Genomic DNA, 15,227 nt, shown 5'->3' with positions numbered 1-15,227 from the left:
TTTCACCTTATCTACGGTCTTTCCCATCGCGGTTGCAACCTCTCTCCAGGCATTTTCCAACACTATTTTAGGAGTGTAATTGCGATGAACTGTCTTATAAATGCGGATGTATACGTATAAGCTCGCATAATTTTTCCTCTTCGCCCGCCATTGTATTCAAACCTTCTTCTGTAAACATAATACTCTTGAGTTAATGTACAATACTTGCAATGTCGCCCCCACCGACGACGCATAGTATTGCGTGCATCGGCACGTCGCGTATCAAAAACTAGGACGACACATTTGGCTACGCATCGATGCATAATGACGGCAGAAGCGTAGCGATGCGTAGCCTTGCGGACGCGTCTGCGTACCGATGCGTTGACTATGCAACGGCCCTTAGTTTCAGCCCAACGCAGTTATTAGTCCTGCGCCACGTTGTTTAAATGGCAAATGCATTTGCGTCCATTTGTTCGCCCATGGGCATGCTATTCTAAAAAAGAGGTGTGTTCAGGCGCATTGTTGGCGCATTGCTATTTTGAGGCAACAGAAATAGACTGCGCCAAAAAAAAAATTGTTATTTAAAGAGCGTGTTAGTAGGCCTGTCACGATAACAAATTTTGCTGGACGATAAATTGTCCAAGAAATTATCGCGATAAACGATAATATTGTCGTTCTGAGACCATTTTCATTTAATATAATTGTAATGGTATAATAATGCAGGTACACCTTTTCAACGATCTATAAACTTTTATTTCTAAAGAATATTAAACATTGAAAACGGAAAACATTTTAAATATCCAAAAAAATTAACAAAACAACCAAAAACAATGAAAGCAATGGACTCTTAAGCGGGTCGCACACCGGACGCGCAGCTCAGCGCCACGTCTAGGACAACTGTCACCTGAAAATCCGATAACATCACCAATTTTCTGATTTCTGTAAATAAATATAAAACTAAATGTATATTGCAGCACAGGATTAAGTCCATATATACATTAACTACGATTTGAGACACATAAATGTAAATTTTATATAAAACTATGTAAATGGCGCTCTGTGGCGCGGCAGGATTTTGAACACGGTCCTGAGCCGTTGTTGGGCGCCACGGACAGACGCCGAAAGGCGCCGCCGGTGTGTGTACTCTCATAGAGAATAATGTGTTCGAATTTAAAAGACGTGGCGCTGCGCGTCCGGTGTGCGACCCGCTTTAGTGTCTGTTAACAAAATAAATGTCTGTTAATAAATAAAATGGATGTAAACAAAATTGCACTTCAAAAAATATTAAACATTAGGCTTTAGACATTAGGCTTAAATAGTGATACATTCCATAACAGGCAAAACTGACAGTTAGGACCTTTGTAAACAAATAAAAAAAAGCCTCAACAAGCCATATCACACAATTTTGCACTGTTACTCCTGTTACTTTGTCCTCCTGTTACTTTGTCAAGTGATTGTGTACTGTCGGGAAGACGGAGACGCACTTTATTGCGTGTATGCTACGCACTGAAAATACTTGGTTAGGATTAGGGGTGAGGAGTGCGTGCGTATTACACGCCATAAAGAGCGTATCATATGCATGCAAAAACTATTTTTGGCGTAAATGGCACGAGAAATAACATTCGTGGTATAGATACGCATTTTCATGTGATCGGGCTCGCTGTCGCAACTCACAACTAGCGTCTTCTCTCTCTCCCGGCAGTAGCCGCAAACAGTCCCGCCGGCGCTTTCCCATACAAAGACCATGTGACTGACAAGCGCCGCGCTGCCGCCTCCCCACACAAAGACCATGCAACTGACAAAAAAGAGGGTTCATTCCTCCTATACGCTAAAGAACCGAGCGAGAGTGGTCATCCAGTCTCTTTGGTAGAGAGAGAGAGAGAGAGAGACGAGGAAAACAAACAAGCATGCAAATGGAATTATCGCGGCCGGAAAAATTATCGTGCTCATTTTTTTTATCGTGCGATTAATTGAATTATCGACTATCGCGACAGGCCTACGTGTTAGTAATGTGCGCCTATAGGTGGGTCCACAACGCACGTACACTGCTTATTACACACACACAGGGACGCGCAGCATCACACAAACTAGCCAAATATTAAAAATAAAAGGATTACAATGTAAAAGATTATTATTGTGTACATAAAGATATGGTGGAATCCGGCTTGTCCCGTAGATGGTCTGCTTGTGCACTTTAACCACACAAACGAGCAGATCCGTTTCCTCTCTGGAAAAGCGTTTTCCTTTTTCCGCTTGCAAATTCCGCCATGTAAATAGCGAATCCACCATGGCGCGAGCACAATGGGCTTTTAAAGGGAATGGGAGATGAGACTCTGACGTTATGCCCAAAACACACCCATTACTCATTAAGAGAATAGGGACAACCCTTTTTTGACCATGCGTCGGGCGTGCCGACCATATTTTCCCGTCGTTAAACTAGCAAAAGGGGATTCGGACACGCTGTAAGTGCTCTTGATCCGTGCGCTTTAGACCATGTGCTTGGATCGTTAAAATAGGGCCTCTAGAGTCCAAGCAACCTTCATACCCCATATAATTAGCTATAATCACGGATTCCGTACCAATGCCAAGTCAAGTCACCTTTATTTATGTAGTGCTTTATACAACAGAAAATTGTATATGATATGAAAATTATGATATCATGGGCATGGCAAGACTAAAAAACGTGCATCTTTTTATAATTTTCTGGACACAATCAAACATTGCCCAACACTCAGTGTTGAGTCCGACCTGTCAGACCAGAGTTATTGCATGCATACCATTTCCTACTTTGTCTTATGTCAGTTATCTCAAACATGCATTCTGCATGATCTTTATAACTTTGGCTTGTGTTGAAAATGCAAGCTGGTGTGGCTAAAGTGGAACGTGTGGTGATTTTGTTCAAATGCTTAACTGTGCCCTGTGGGGGTGGACAGGTCCTGTATTTTTTTTCATTACGTATGCTGATTTCACTGATGGAACCTGAACAATCTGCTGATGCACAGCTTTTTCATTTGTGCTATAGTTGGATGTGCAGTCTTTCCCTAGAAACTCATTTTCAGTGGTCATGCAGCTGTTTTGGAGACTTGATGTGCAAAAGAAAGGTGTCCAGCTTAATGCTAATGTTTTTCTTCTAGCCCTGGCTGGTCTCCGTGCATGTGTCTGTTTGAAGTGGGTAATAGCCAGTGTCACACATGTGGATCACAGCATGATGTTGTGGAAGAGCACAGATGATGATCATGCAAATGTGTGATGTAAATGACAAGGATTTGTCTCTGTATGCAAATTACACGTATTGTGGTGATTTGTTGCTGAGAAGAGAAGTACAGTGACGTGTTGTGGTGTAAAACCATCAGCTTTTACATCAGCACACATTTAAATCAGATTGCTTTTGTGGTACTAACTAGGGCTGCCACGAATAAAGATTTTTCGAGTCAACTAGGACCACAGAGTCGTTTACACCGCGCTCTCTCTCGTCTCATACCTTGTATCCTGTTTTGGTGCGTAAATCTATTTAATAACTTCAAGAATATAGCTGTGATCCGCTCTCAAAATCCTTTTAGTCACTTTATTTCCTGTTATTTCAAATTATTCACAGGGGAATAATACACAGATGTTTCGGCTCACAGGCCTTCCTCAGTGTGTTGAATGCTCCAATCCCTCCTCCCACTTTTTAAACGAATTAATAAATTATCAACCTCATCAAAATTGAACTGTATTAAAAATCACTCACTTGATTCTGTTAAACAGCAATTATCCTCATACAAAATGATCTTGGTGAATGCATCCATTAACGATTTACATGCAGCATAAGACACAAAATTCATGAAGACAGCAGAGGATTCCACAAACAAGGAAAATCATTAATCAACCAATTAGACAAAAAAAATGTCCTATATCAATCCAGTAAAATACCTAAAATCCAGTCATAGACCTAGGGTCCTATCATACTTCTGGCGCAATGCAGAGCCAGGCGCGACGTGAGTGTTTTTTGCTAGTTTCAGCCCGACGCAGTTATCATTTTCACATACTGCGCCACGTTGTTTAAATAGCAAATGCATTTGCATCCATTTGTGCGTTCATGGGCGTGCTGGTCTGAAAACCAGGTCTGTTCTTCAGGCGCATTGATGGCGCGTTGCTATCTTGAGGCAGCTGAAATAGACTTGCGCCATTGACCAACAAAAACCTGGTCTAAAGTCAATGGTGCTGTAGGGCTGAGCAAATATGGAACTCTTTACTGCCCTAGTACTTCAAAAATCCTTTTAAAGGTATGCATGTGAATTAAACGTGGCACAATGGCCTTTCTCGTCACAGTATGCTAATGCCTATCTAGTGCAAGGGATTTCATCACTATGCTGATTGAGGACTGTTGGGACACTCCAGGCACAGGATGGTTCTGTCGGGAGAGACCGAGTCATTTACATCTCAATGACACGTCTGTACCATTTGCTATGAATGTTTTGGAAAAAAATTAGCAAGGAGGCATTTTAATGAGATGAAGAAGATTGCAAAGATGAAGTTGACGCTATCTGTATGACCGAAATGGAGTATTTTAAGTTGTTTCAGCTGTTATCAGGAAAAAAAGCAAGTGATCAGGGCGGAGCCTCCATGTCATGCAATAAGTGCTATACTTTAGCTTCCACACTCTGCACAAACACTTGCATATGCATATGCGTCTAACAATACTTACATATTTATCTAGGTTAATCTTATTTTCTTAAACGGCATTTAAGCATTCAATATTAGGTAAAATCATTGTAAATGACACAAAATTGAACTCAATTTTTTTTGTTATAGATAAGTTATATTGCACATACACTTGACTTGACCAAAAAGTATAATGGATTACAAAATGATTTTTTTGTATTTTAACTTTTTTTTTTTTTTTTTTTTTTTTTTACTTACTTTCTTCTTCTACTATCATATAAAGAAAATTCTAAAGAAAAGCATATCACATATCCATTTCCAATCATTCTAATCAAGTATGATTAGGTATTATTCATCCGTTCAATCAAGTTAATGTAATCATTATTTTGAATGTCACACCAACATCAAGAATGATTCAAAATTAGAATCAAAATGTTATAAAAAATATATAAAAACATTTTTGTTTTGAACAGTTTAGCCATTTTTTTTTATCTATGTGTTGTACTGGAGAGATACAAAGCATCTAATTATGTCAACCAACATAATGCAAATGAAGTGGTCCAGTGTCTCTAGAACAGAAAAAAGAATCAAAGTGGTGGCAATTAGCTTTGGCAATGAACTTATTTAGATTTTGCAGTTGGTAGCAATAGTTAAACCTTTCTGTGAATCTTGCACACTGACCCAGTGCTGCTTGTATGAACACGCTAACATGCACACATTTTCATGTCTGTGTATCATCTTTGTTGGATGGAAAGAGGGGCGTGAAATAAAGAACATATGCCAGTGCAGTAGGGGATTTGTGTCTTTTCGTCCTCTTCTCCAAGAGCTCAGAGGCTGAGCCAGTAAATGCTACCCAGTAAAGCATGTCCACTTGTCCCATTGGCTGAGGTACAGAGAGAGAGAAAGAGAGAGAAAATGAAACCTAAGTCAGTTTTGCTGAGCTTCTCTAATTTAAAAACTGAGAGGCACTTAAACTCTTACTCTCAAAAGATTTGCATTGTCTTTACTCTCTGCGAGTATTTACAGCTTGTTCATTTTGCACTGAAAGGAACTGTTCACTTTAACACAAGGGATTTGTTCCTGTGAGCATATATACTTTCAGTTTAATAGTCTAAGGACTATTAGCAGTAGTTCCACAACTGTTACAAACCTGTTTGGTATGTTGTTGGTCAAATTCCATCTCTCCTTCATTCATGAACGTCCAAAAAAATTATTATTATTTTTTTTTTTACACTTTTTATGCCCGTTTCTGAAACTACTTTCAATTTGGGTTGATTTTCATTCAAACTAGCATATTTCACTTTTTTTCTCTTTTTGATAAATGAAGGGCACATTAATGTTTAACCATGCCTTCATTCTTTATTCTTTTGAAATAAAAAAGAGGGACATTTGAAATTCCATAAACATACAGTTGTTTTTAAATTATGGAAATCATCATATAAATATCAGTTCATTAAAAAAAAATTGCAACCTAATCACAAAGCATTTCATTCTTTATTATAACACAACTTACTATGTCCGGCATTAGGAAAAGTATCAGGTATCAGGAATCAGGAAAAGTACTAAAACCTGGAAAAGGACATTTTTGAATAATCCTATAGTCAATTGGTTTCTTGAATGGGTTTTTGGTTAAATTCCTGAAATGTGTGATCTAACACAAGCTCAAGATATTTTCACGTTTTCGTTCTATGATATATATCTGTAATGTATACTTTTTTTTTTTACCTTTTATGTGTCTTGAAAAAGGTAGTGGTTGCTAAGTGGCTAAATTGAACTACAGACATCCTCTCGAAAACTCATCTACTCACTAGTCCGCTTTTATAGCCTCATTGTTACACTCATGCCCTTGCAAACGAACTCAAACTTTCCAACTTGTAGATTTTAAATACAGCTTGATGGAGTTGTCAGAAGCTTGGTGGTGGTGGTGTTGCAGTTGAAGTCATGCAACTGTGATGTAGTTCATTAAAGTTATAGCCTAGCTTTAGCTTTTTTACTTCTGGCAATTATTTAGGCTTCATTATTCATTAAAGTTGTGTTCATTTGTGAAGATTATGATGAACAAAACGTGTGTTGGTTGCAGAACTTATTTTCTGCAATAATTCAAAGGCCAGTGAAAAAATTCAATTGGCTTTTTGTCAAGGGACGATGCCATCTTACAGGATACATCATCACATTTGGTTACTGAAATACGAGACGTATGGAAAAATCAAGGTAAATATTACTTTTTTTTTAATCTAACAGTAAAATTGTCAAATTATGCAAAAAGTAAATATTATTTGTGTATTTTTACAAATAATATTGTAAATATTCTTTGTGTAATGGGTAGGGCTGTCAAATTTAATGCCTTAATTTTGCAATTATTTGTGATTTATAGTTTATAATTGATATGTAAACGTTTTAAGTTCACTCAAATAAAGAGTTGTTATATATTTTTAAATCCTATCAAATGTTAAAGATTATGGCTTTCAATTATCCTGTAATGTTGAATGGCTATAATTAATGGCTAAAACTGAGGGTAAAATATCCATTTAATTTAGACATCAGTAGCAGCATTATCAGTAATACTAGCTTTTATTTACAGTACTTAGAGTAAAAAGATGCCATTAACCGCATATTTAAAATACTGTCTTTATGTTGTTATTTGTAGATTCAAAGAGAAATTATTACAATATTAAAATATTACATTATTAGGTGAATAATCATGATTAATTACAGATAAATGTGTGATTATTTCTTTTTGGATTCTTTTTCATTTGACCGCACTAGTAATAATAAGCCTTCCAAAAAATGTCCATCACCTTAATTTCTACCACAAAATGATATAATTATTTTCCTATCGTTAATTCTCCCAATTAAATAAAGATATATTGACTATCCCTTATAAAAAAGTACCATGGCAATACTGTGGTCAAGTCATGGTATCATAAGGGGGATTATGATATTAAATGGCACTACTTTTATGATAACGTGAGCCTAGTATCTGTTAACTTCAGCTTCTGGATGACGTTTCTCTCCTGCATTAGGCTCGTCAGAATCACTATGGCGTCTTCTATTCTGAGGATCAGTCATGTCAATTGTGATGATGAAAAACATAATTATTTACACACCCCTCATCTTGTCTTACAACACATGAAATCATATAAGCAGAAGGCTACAGCTTTTCTGGTCCAGTTTTTCATGTTATGTCAATCAGTGACAGCAATAGCCACAGCAGAAGTCAGTGTTCTCCACACAGTGTTGTGGTTATGCTCAGTCATTTCCATTACCACACTCCTCTCTTGCCAGTCCTGCTTGGCCAATGTTTCTGCCTTGCTGAAATATCCTGTCATTGACAGAGGTTTCCTTTTAGTGTGATGAAAGGTCACTACTCTCATCATGATCTTTAAATTTGGGTTATATATTAGATTAGTATGTTTCTACCTGGAGTCCTGGCATGCGATGTTTGTTGCATGATCTCCATTTGCAAACTGTGGAAGTCTGGCTCAAATAGGTACATTGGCAGCTTGTCGTCATGGCAGTCTGCCACGTTCGCCTGGACCGAATGATGTCATATCCTGAGTATGCTATTCGCTGACCAATGTTTTTAAAGAGACAGAGTGGACTCTATGTTGTCTGTATTAATCTCTGTAACTAAGTACATAATGTCCCAAACATGAGCACACTCTTTGTTAAATGATAGAATAACCTCAGCTCAGCTGGAATTAAAATTGTTTTAATTTCCACCCACTTTTACTGCTCGTTGATTTATGCAGCTTTTAATTAAAATTGTTGTGTCTTTTCACTTCAGTTGCACTTTATGTAATTGCAAAAGATGCATTGCAGGGAAAGTAAAGCAGATGCTATTGCAGTGCTTCCTTTGCCTGTTTATCATGCTACTTTATCCCTAAATGACTGGGATTTCTGTTTTGCAGCTGTGAAGATTTATGGTGCACTATCATCTAGCTGCTTAATATAAACATGCAAACAGACATTTAGCCTGGGAGATATATCTGAAGAGTGATTGCACCCAGAAACTCCTTTTCTTCACTGATTTATGTGCAGATGAACTAACTGACAATCTCCATTTCTATTCAGAGCTCCATTCAAATCACCTTTGATGACAGTCTTCAGCTCCCAACTTCTGCGTCCATTGACTGTGTGACTTGCACCGAACAATCAGTTCGCAGCATGGTAAGCCCTTAGTTACTAAAACACCAAACAAAGGTTATTAATATGCTTGTGCAATCTAACAAAACAATGGGTATAGGGGTGAATCTTATTTTATGATATGAGTCATTTTATCTCACAAAAACAATATATATCACAATATCATTATATTTGCTTTAAATAAGGTTTTATGATCACAATTTTTTATACCATTGAAACTTCATAATTCTTGTCACCAATTTCAATATCACAAAAAAGTAATACTAACCTAAGTAAAAAAAAACAGCTTACTGCAGACAAGTAAACAGTCAGTAATAAAATAAGAATAAATAAACCGATTACAAGCAATAGGACAAAAAAAAAAAACTACAATAGAACAAAGATACAGATGAAATAGACCTACCTGAAAAACGTCAAGCCCAAGATACACTACATAGTCTTAACTATATAAATTAAATATAAATTTATTCTCATTAAAGATACATAAGTGATTCAGTCAAGAAGAGCAGAAGAGATTTTCTCTCTTTTGTTGTTTGATTAACATTAATAACACAGACAGCAGCAGGAATATTAGGCCGCTGTAACTTTAAGACCAAATTCACAGATCCAGTATACTGATTCACTTGTGTTTTCTTTCTCAAGTGTTTAATAATAATAATAATAATAATTCATTACATTTATATAGCGCTTTTCTCGACACTCAAAGTGCTTTACATAGAAGGGGGGAATCTCCTCAACCACCACCAATGTGCAGCATCCACCTGGATGATGCGACGGCAGCCATATTGCGCCAGAACGCCCACCACACACCAGCTTACTGGTGGAGAGGAGACAGTGATGAAGCCAATCAGTATATGGGGAGGATTAGGAGGCCATGATGGACAGAGGCCACTGGGCAAATTTGGCCAGGATGCCGGGGTTACACCCCTACTCTTTCGAAAGACATCCTGGGATTTTTAATGACCACAGAGAGTCAGGACCTCGGTTTAACGTCTCATCTGAAGGACGGGTGTCCTTCGGATGAGACTCTTAAGTCTTTTATGTTCACTTAAGACATAAATGACTGAGTTTTACAAGGATACTCGCAAAGATGGGCATTTTTATACGTAAGCATGTGTATTTAACCGTTCAAGCCCAATGAAGCGGCAAAACGATCTCAGTTCAGCACTCACGCACGGCTTCATGTGCACTGCACACTTCTCAGACAGCACTCAGAAACCATCTCTCAGACAGGGCACGCATATAGCAAAATTAGTTCTTTTTATCTGCTTGTTGCGCTTCAATGGTTTAAAATCACTTGTTTTTAAACCGTAATGCTTAAATATGTCGTGTCACGTGAGCGTAACCGCAATAATGGATGTATTGGAATGTATTGAAATGGGTGTACTGTTGGGTAAAAGATTAAGCAGCACTACTGTTTTCAACAATGATAATAATAAGAAATGTTTCTTGAGCAACAAATCAGCATATTAGACTGATTTCTGAAGGATCATGTGACACTGAAGACTGGAGTAATGGCTGCTGAAATTTCAGCTTTGCCATCTCAGGGATAAATTATATTTTAAAATATAATAAATTAGAAAAAAGTTATTTTAAATTTGAATAATTTTTCACAATATTTCAGTTTTTACTGTATTTTTGATCAAATACATGTAGCCACGCTGAGCACAAGAGAAAAAAATCTCACCGACCCTAAACATTTTAACAATTTTATTTAACAATTAATTTGAATGTATTCATTATATGATTTGTCTATAATAATATGAATTTGAATGTAATATGAATTGTGAATCTATGGTGTGAATTTAGAACTAAATTGTATTTATTAAGTTCAGTTATTATTTGTGTTCTTCATATATATATATATATATATATATATATATATATATTTCAAATAATTGCAGTAATAACAATTTTTATATCACATTACTGCATGTGCACAGTTGTCGTATCCAAAATGACCCTCAGACATATTTAATGTATTTGCATTAAAACACCCTTTATATTGCATGTGTATGGAGACAAATTACATATAATTAAGAGAAATACTGACATTTGACAGACGCAATCCTCAGTTGTGTATGTTAGTAGATCAGCTCATTGTGTGCATGCTATAATTTTTTTTATCAATATGTTTTTAAACTCTCAAACTCTTAAATCAGGGCATATGTGTCCACCCTATCAAGTTGTATTCAATATATATTTTGTCTGTCAAAGCTTTTGAGTTGGTGTTATGAATTTTATTTTTATTTTTTATTTTTTAAGATGCCATGTTTTGTCCCCCTCAGTCATTATTTGTCCATCTCTGCCTCAACCTCTTCCAGGTCCTGCAGTGCAATTGTTCGGTCGACACCATAACGTTCCCCGTGACTGTCACTCAGCAGTCACCTGCTGCTGTTTCCATGGATACCTACCAGATCACGATGCAGCCCATGCAAGCCCAGGTAAAATACAAATGAAATGGATTTGCATCTGTGAGTTTGCATCAGTCTGCATTGCTGCACACTCAACTTTCATTAGTCTGACGTCTCCTGCCACTGCTCTCATGAATGAGCTTCTCAGTTTGCCAGGTTTTTTCCCATCTCAATAGCTTAATGTAGATTGTGAGGTTTGGTGGCTATGAATATTGCATGCGATACTCATCTCAAACAAATGACGCCACTTGATGCGCAGTGCCACAGTTTAATGTTTCATCTCTGGGTGGTTCAAATTTGAGCAGCTATCGATGAATATATTACTTTTGCAAATTGAGTGTGAAATAGGAGTTAAAATGTTCTGTATGGGCTTCTGTAGTTACAGGTCTGTCTTGAGGAAGTGGAGGAAGAGGGTCTCCTTGTGTCCTGGACTTTTTCCAAGCAACCTCATCTCTCTTTAACTGTAAAATCACGCCAAAGAGTCCAGAAAGAGGTAAAGGAGTCATTTTGGTCACATAGGTCATGTTCCTTTCAGCTTTTGATGTATTACAATTTGTAAATGGTACAAAAAGAAACTACTTTTACAACTATGCAAATAAACTGAAATCTTTGTTCTTGTCTTTAGGGCTCTGATGAGGAGGTGGACAGTGATATGATTGCTGCACTGGTGGAGGACACACTATACACAACACACCCTGCCATGATCCTCAACCTGAGGGCCTGTGTATCAAGCCCTGCGGTAAAAATACCAGTATTGATTGCAATATTATACAGTAGGGTGTGTGTGAGAATTTGGAACTGCTCTGAACACTGTGACAGATCCATGTGGATTTTGTATGTTTTGGTTGGGTGTGTTTGATGTATTACATGTAGGGATGCATGGCATCCTTATCAGTTCAAAACATACAAGACATGCAATTAAGGTCAACAACAATGAGGAAGGAAAACTCAATAAAACGTGACTTTCATGTTATAAAACATTCCCATTCCCTATTGTTATAGTTTCCCAGGGAGAAGCAGATTGGTGGTCTGAACTCTCCGTCTCAGAGCACGCCTGTCAAGAGGATTTTGGTGCACCAACTCAGAGCAACTGATGTCAAAAAAGGTATCAAAATGTGATTGTCAGATTGACTAAATGGCACAAAGATCATTATTAAAAAAAAAAAAAAAAAAAAAATGAAAATTCTTAAATAAATTTTTACTTTTTGTTAGAACTATGGCTTTGCCATGCTATTTTCAAAATCAACTACTTGCCTGAATGACTAGTTGACTAATTGGTCTTAAAGGGACAGTTCACCCAAAAATTTTGTCATCACTAACTCTAACAACTAACCCTCAAGTTGTTCCAAACCTGTATGAGTTTCTTCCTTCTGTTGAACACAAAATAAGATTTTTGAATAATGTCGCTAACCTGACAGTTGACGGCACCCATTGACTTCCATTGTGCCGTGAACTATCTGGTTACCAACATTCTTTAAAATATCTTCTTTTGTGTTCAGCAGAGGAAAGAAAATCATACAGGTTTGGAACAACATGAGGGTGAGTAAATGATGACAAATGTTTTTATTTTTGGGTAAACTATCACTTTAAGGATGCCTTGTTGAATTAGGCTGGTTTTCTGTTCACTTAAAGGAGAACTCCGGTCAATTTTAACATTGAGCTCATTTTTTTGTACATTAAGAGTGCTGTAAATACAGAGAACAACGACAAAAATCGGTGTTGCCTACACCGAGTTATTCTATTTTTAAAATTTGCACCCTGTTGACTTCAATGGGGCAAGTACTAAACCTGCTTTTAGCCTCTTAACATCCTTGATGTGTCATTACAAGTGCACAGAAAATGTGAGTGATTCCTTCTGAGTGAACACGAGTGGATCTGACTGCAGTAGATGTGAAAGATATGTATAAAAATGATGTTATTTAAGCCAGCGCAAATACCTGTTTACATCCTGTTTTTCGGTTGAAGTCCAAAGTAGTCGATTGCCGAGTTCACGCGCGTAATCATATATACTAAACCTATGCGCGTGAACTCGGCAATCGACTACTTTGGACTTCACCCGAAAGCAGGATGTTAACAGAGGTATTTGCGCTGACTTAAATAACATCATTTTTATACATATCTTTCACATCTACTCCAGTCAGATCCACTCACTCAGAAGGAATCACTCACATTTTCTGTGCACTTGTAATGACACATCAAGGATGTTAAGAGCCTAAAAGCAGGTTTAGTACTTGCCCCATTGAAGTCAACAGGGTGCAAATTTTAAAAATAGAATAACTCGGTGTAGGCAACATCGATTTTTGTAGTTGTTCTCTGTATTGACAGCACTCCAAATGTACAATAAAATGAGCTCAATGTTAAAATTGACCGGAGTTCTCCTTTAACACCAATCGGATGTGTTTCTTAGGGGTCTTTTCTTTACATAACAAGAGATATTAAAGTTTAGGGCTGGCAAGATTTTAAGTTTCTGTATTGTGAAATATTATTACAATTTAAAATCACTGTTTTCTATTTTAAAGGGTTAGTTCACCCTAAAATGAACATTAAGTCTGCATCTACCATTTTTCCCGGACCACAACAGGAGACATTTTACTGATACTTTTTTCAGGATTCTTTGATGAATAGAAAATTCAAAAGAACAGCATTTTTTTTATTTAAAATGGAAATATTTTGTTACACTTTAAATGTATTTTCTGTCAATTTTGATCAATTATATGCATAATTAAAGTACATTTCCTTTCTGACCACAAACTTTTGGTATTGTTTATACAGTATATGTTGTGGTTTGTGTATATATGTGTGTATAGAAATCAATTTAATATATTTAAATATTTAAATATATATATATATATATATATATATATATATATATATATATATATATATATATATATATATATATATGGAGATTAACTGAACTCTAGATTTGAGCAGTTTATGGTGTATGATATTTTTTCATGTGTGATTTCTTTACCAGGATGTCAGAGTCATGTAGGAGAGCTTTGTTGTGTGCTGAGTCTGGACACTCCTTCCATTGAATGCAGAACCGGGTTCCTTACTCCTTCCCCCAGTCCTGGAGCAGCCCTGCACTGGACTGACGACTTTACACTGTAAGCACGCTTATGTTATTGTAAAGGCAGATATAGATCAACATAAAGACTGAAACTAAACGGATGGAGTGGAATGACAACTTCTGAGTGAGGTGTTGACATGTTTGACACTTAGGAAAGATTACAAGGAAATGTTTCGTATAATGCCATGTTCTTTTACACAAGGTTATTTTTGTTCTAAAAAGTTGTAGTTTTTGTTTTTTTGTTTTAACTCTGTGCTGCCGAACTAGACTGATAATCCAATGGGATTTTCTAACACCTTACATTTAAAGGTCAACTTCACCACTTCTGTTTTACACAATGGAGTGTTTTCATCAAAGTCTGTTTTATAATGGCAGCCCTTCTGTCATGAATGAAGGTGTAAAGCCGTGAGCAGCTCCTCCAATTGCTCTGTGAATTTATGCAGCCAACTCCCAAAGAAACAAAGAGCTATTTAGCACATTTAATTACAGCCATTTTCAACACATCACTATTTCCTATGATACCAATTACCAGAATGGCCGATTTAATACTCAAAGCCAGCGTACAGATTACTGCTGTGGGGCCAAAAGGGATATTTAGTCTACCACAATACTGATAGTATATAGCCTTTTCATAACATAAAATCCAGTTACAAAGACAATTCATTATTTTAATGATAGAAAAATGTCACTTCAGTGCCAATATTCAGTATTACAAAAATGGAAGCTTTTGTGTGTGTGTGTGCATCTTTATTTACTTGTGAGAAATCTAAGCATGTTGTTATCTATTAGGGATGTAGGACCAGAAACCAAAGAACTCAAAGTAAGACTTGTGGAGAAAAACAGCAAAGGAGAACGTGAGTCACTTTTCATTCAATAGTTTATCCAAGATTATAGGAGCAAATCTTCAACATATCAGATGATCTGGTGAATGATTTAAGACTGATATTCTCCATTCTGACTGTTTTTGTTTT

General features: G+C 36.7%; 1 protein-coding gene across 3 annotated transcripts in view; it reads left to right on the top strand.

Moving 5' to 3' along the window:
* The window catches only part of c2cd2l (c2cd2 like), a 34,817-nt gene that overhangs the window by 14,232 nt on the left and 5,358 nt on the right, over nt 1-15,227 (top strand). For 2 of the 3 annotated variants that reach the window (XM_081365281.1, XM_081365282.1), the window contains exons 3-9: nt 8,698-8,793; nt 11,094-11,213; nt 11,563-11,676; nt 11,809-11,922; nt 12,186-12,288; nt 14,161-14,293; nt 15,046-15,110. In XM_081365281.1, coding sequence (XP_081221407.1) covers nt 8,698-8,793; nt 11,094-11,213; nt 11,563-11,676; nt 11,809-11,922; nt 12,186-12,288; nt 14,161-14,293; nt 15,046-15,110 — 745 coding nt within the window. Of the gene's footprint in view, nt 1-6,708; nt 6,835-8,697; nt 8,794-11,093; nt 11,214-11,562; nt 11,677-11,808; nt 11,923-12,185; nt 12,289-14,160; nt 14,294-15,045; nt 15,111-15,227 lie in introns of those variants that run through there. The other variant, XM_081365283.1, reaches the window with a different exon arrangement.

Source organism: Scardinius erythrophthalmus, assembly GCF_964197995.2.
Source record: "Scardinius erythrophthalmus genome assembly, chromosome: 5".
NCBI lineage: Eukaryota > Metazoa > Chordata > Actinopteri > Cypriniformes > Leuciscidae > Scardinius > Scardinius erythrophthalmus.
The sequence above is the reverse complement of the archived record's forward strand: the minus strand, read 5'-3'. Positions and strand labels throughout refer to the sequence as shown.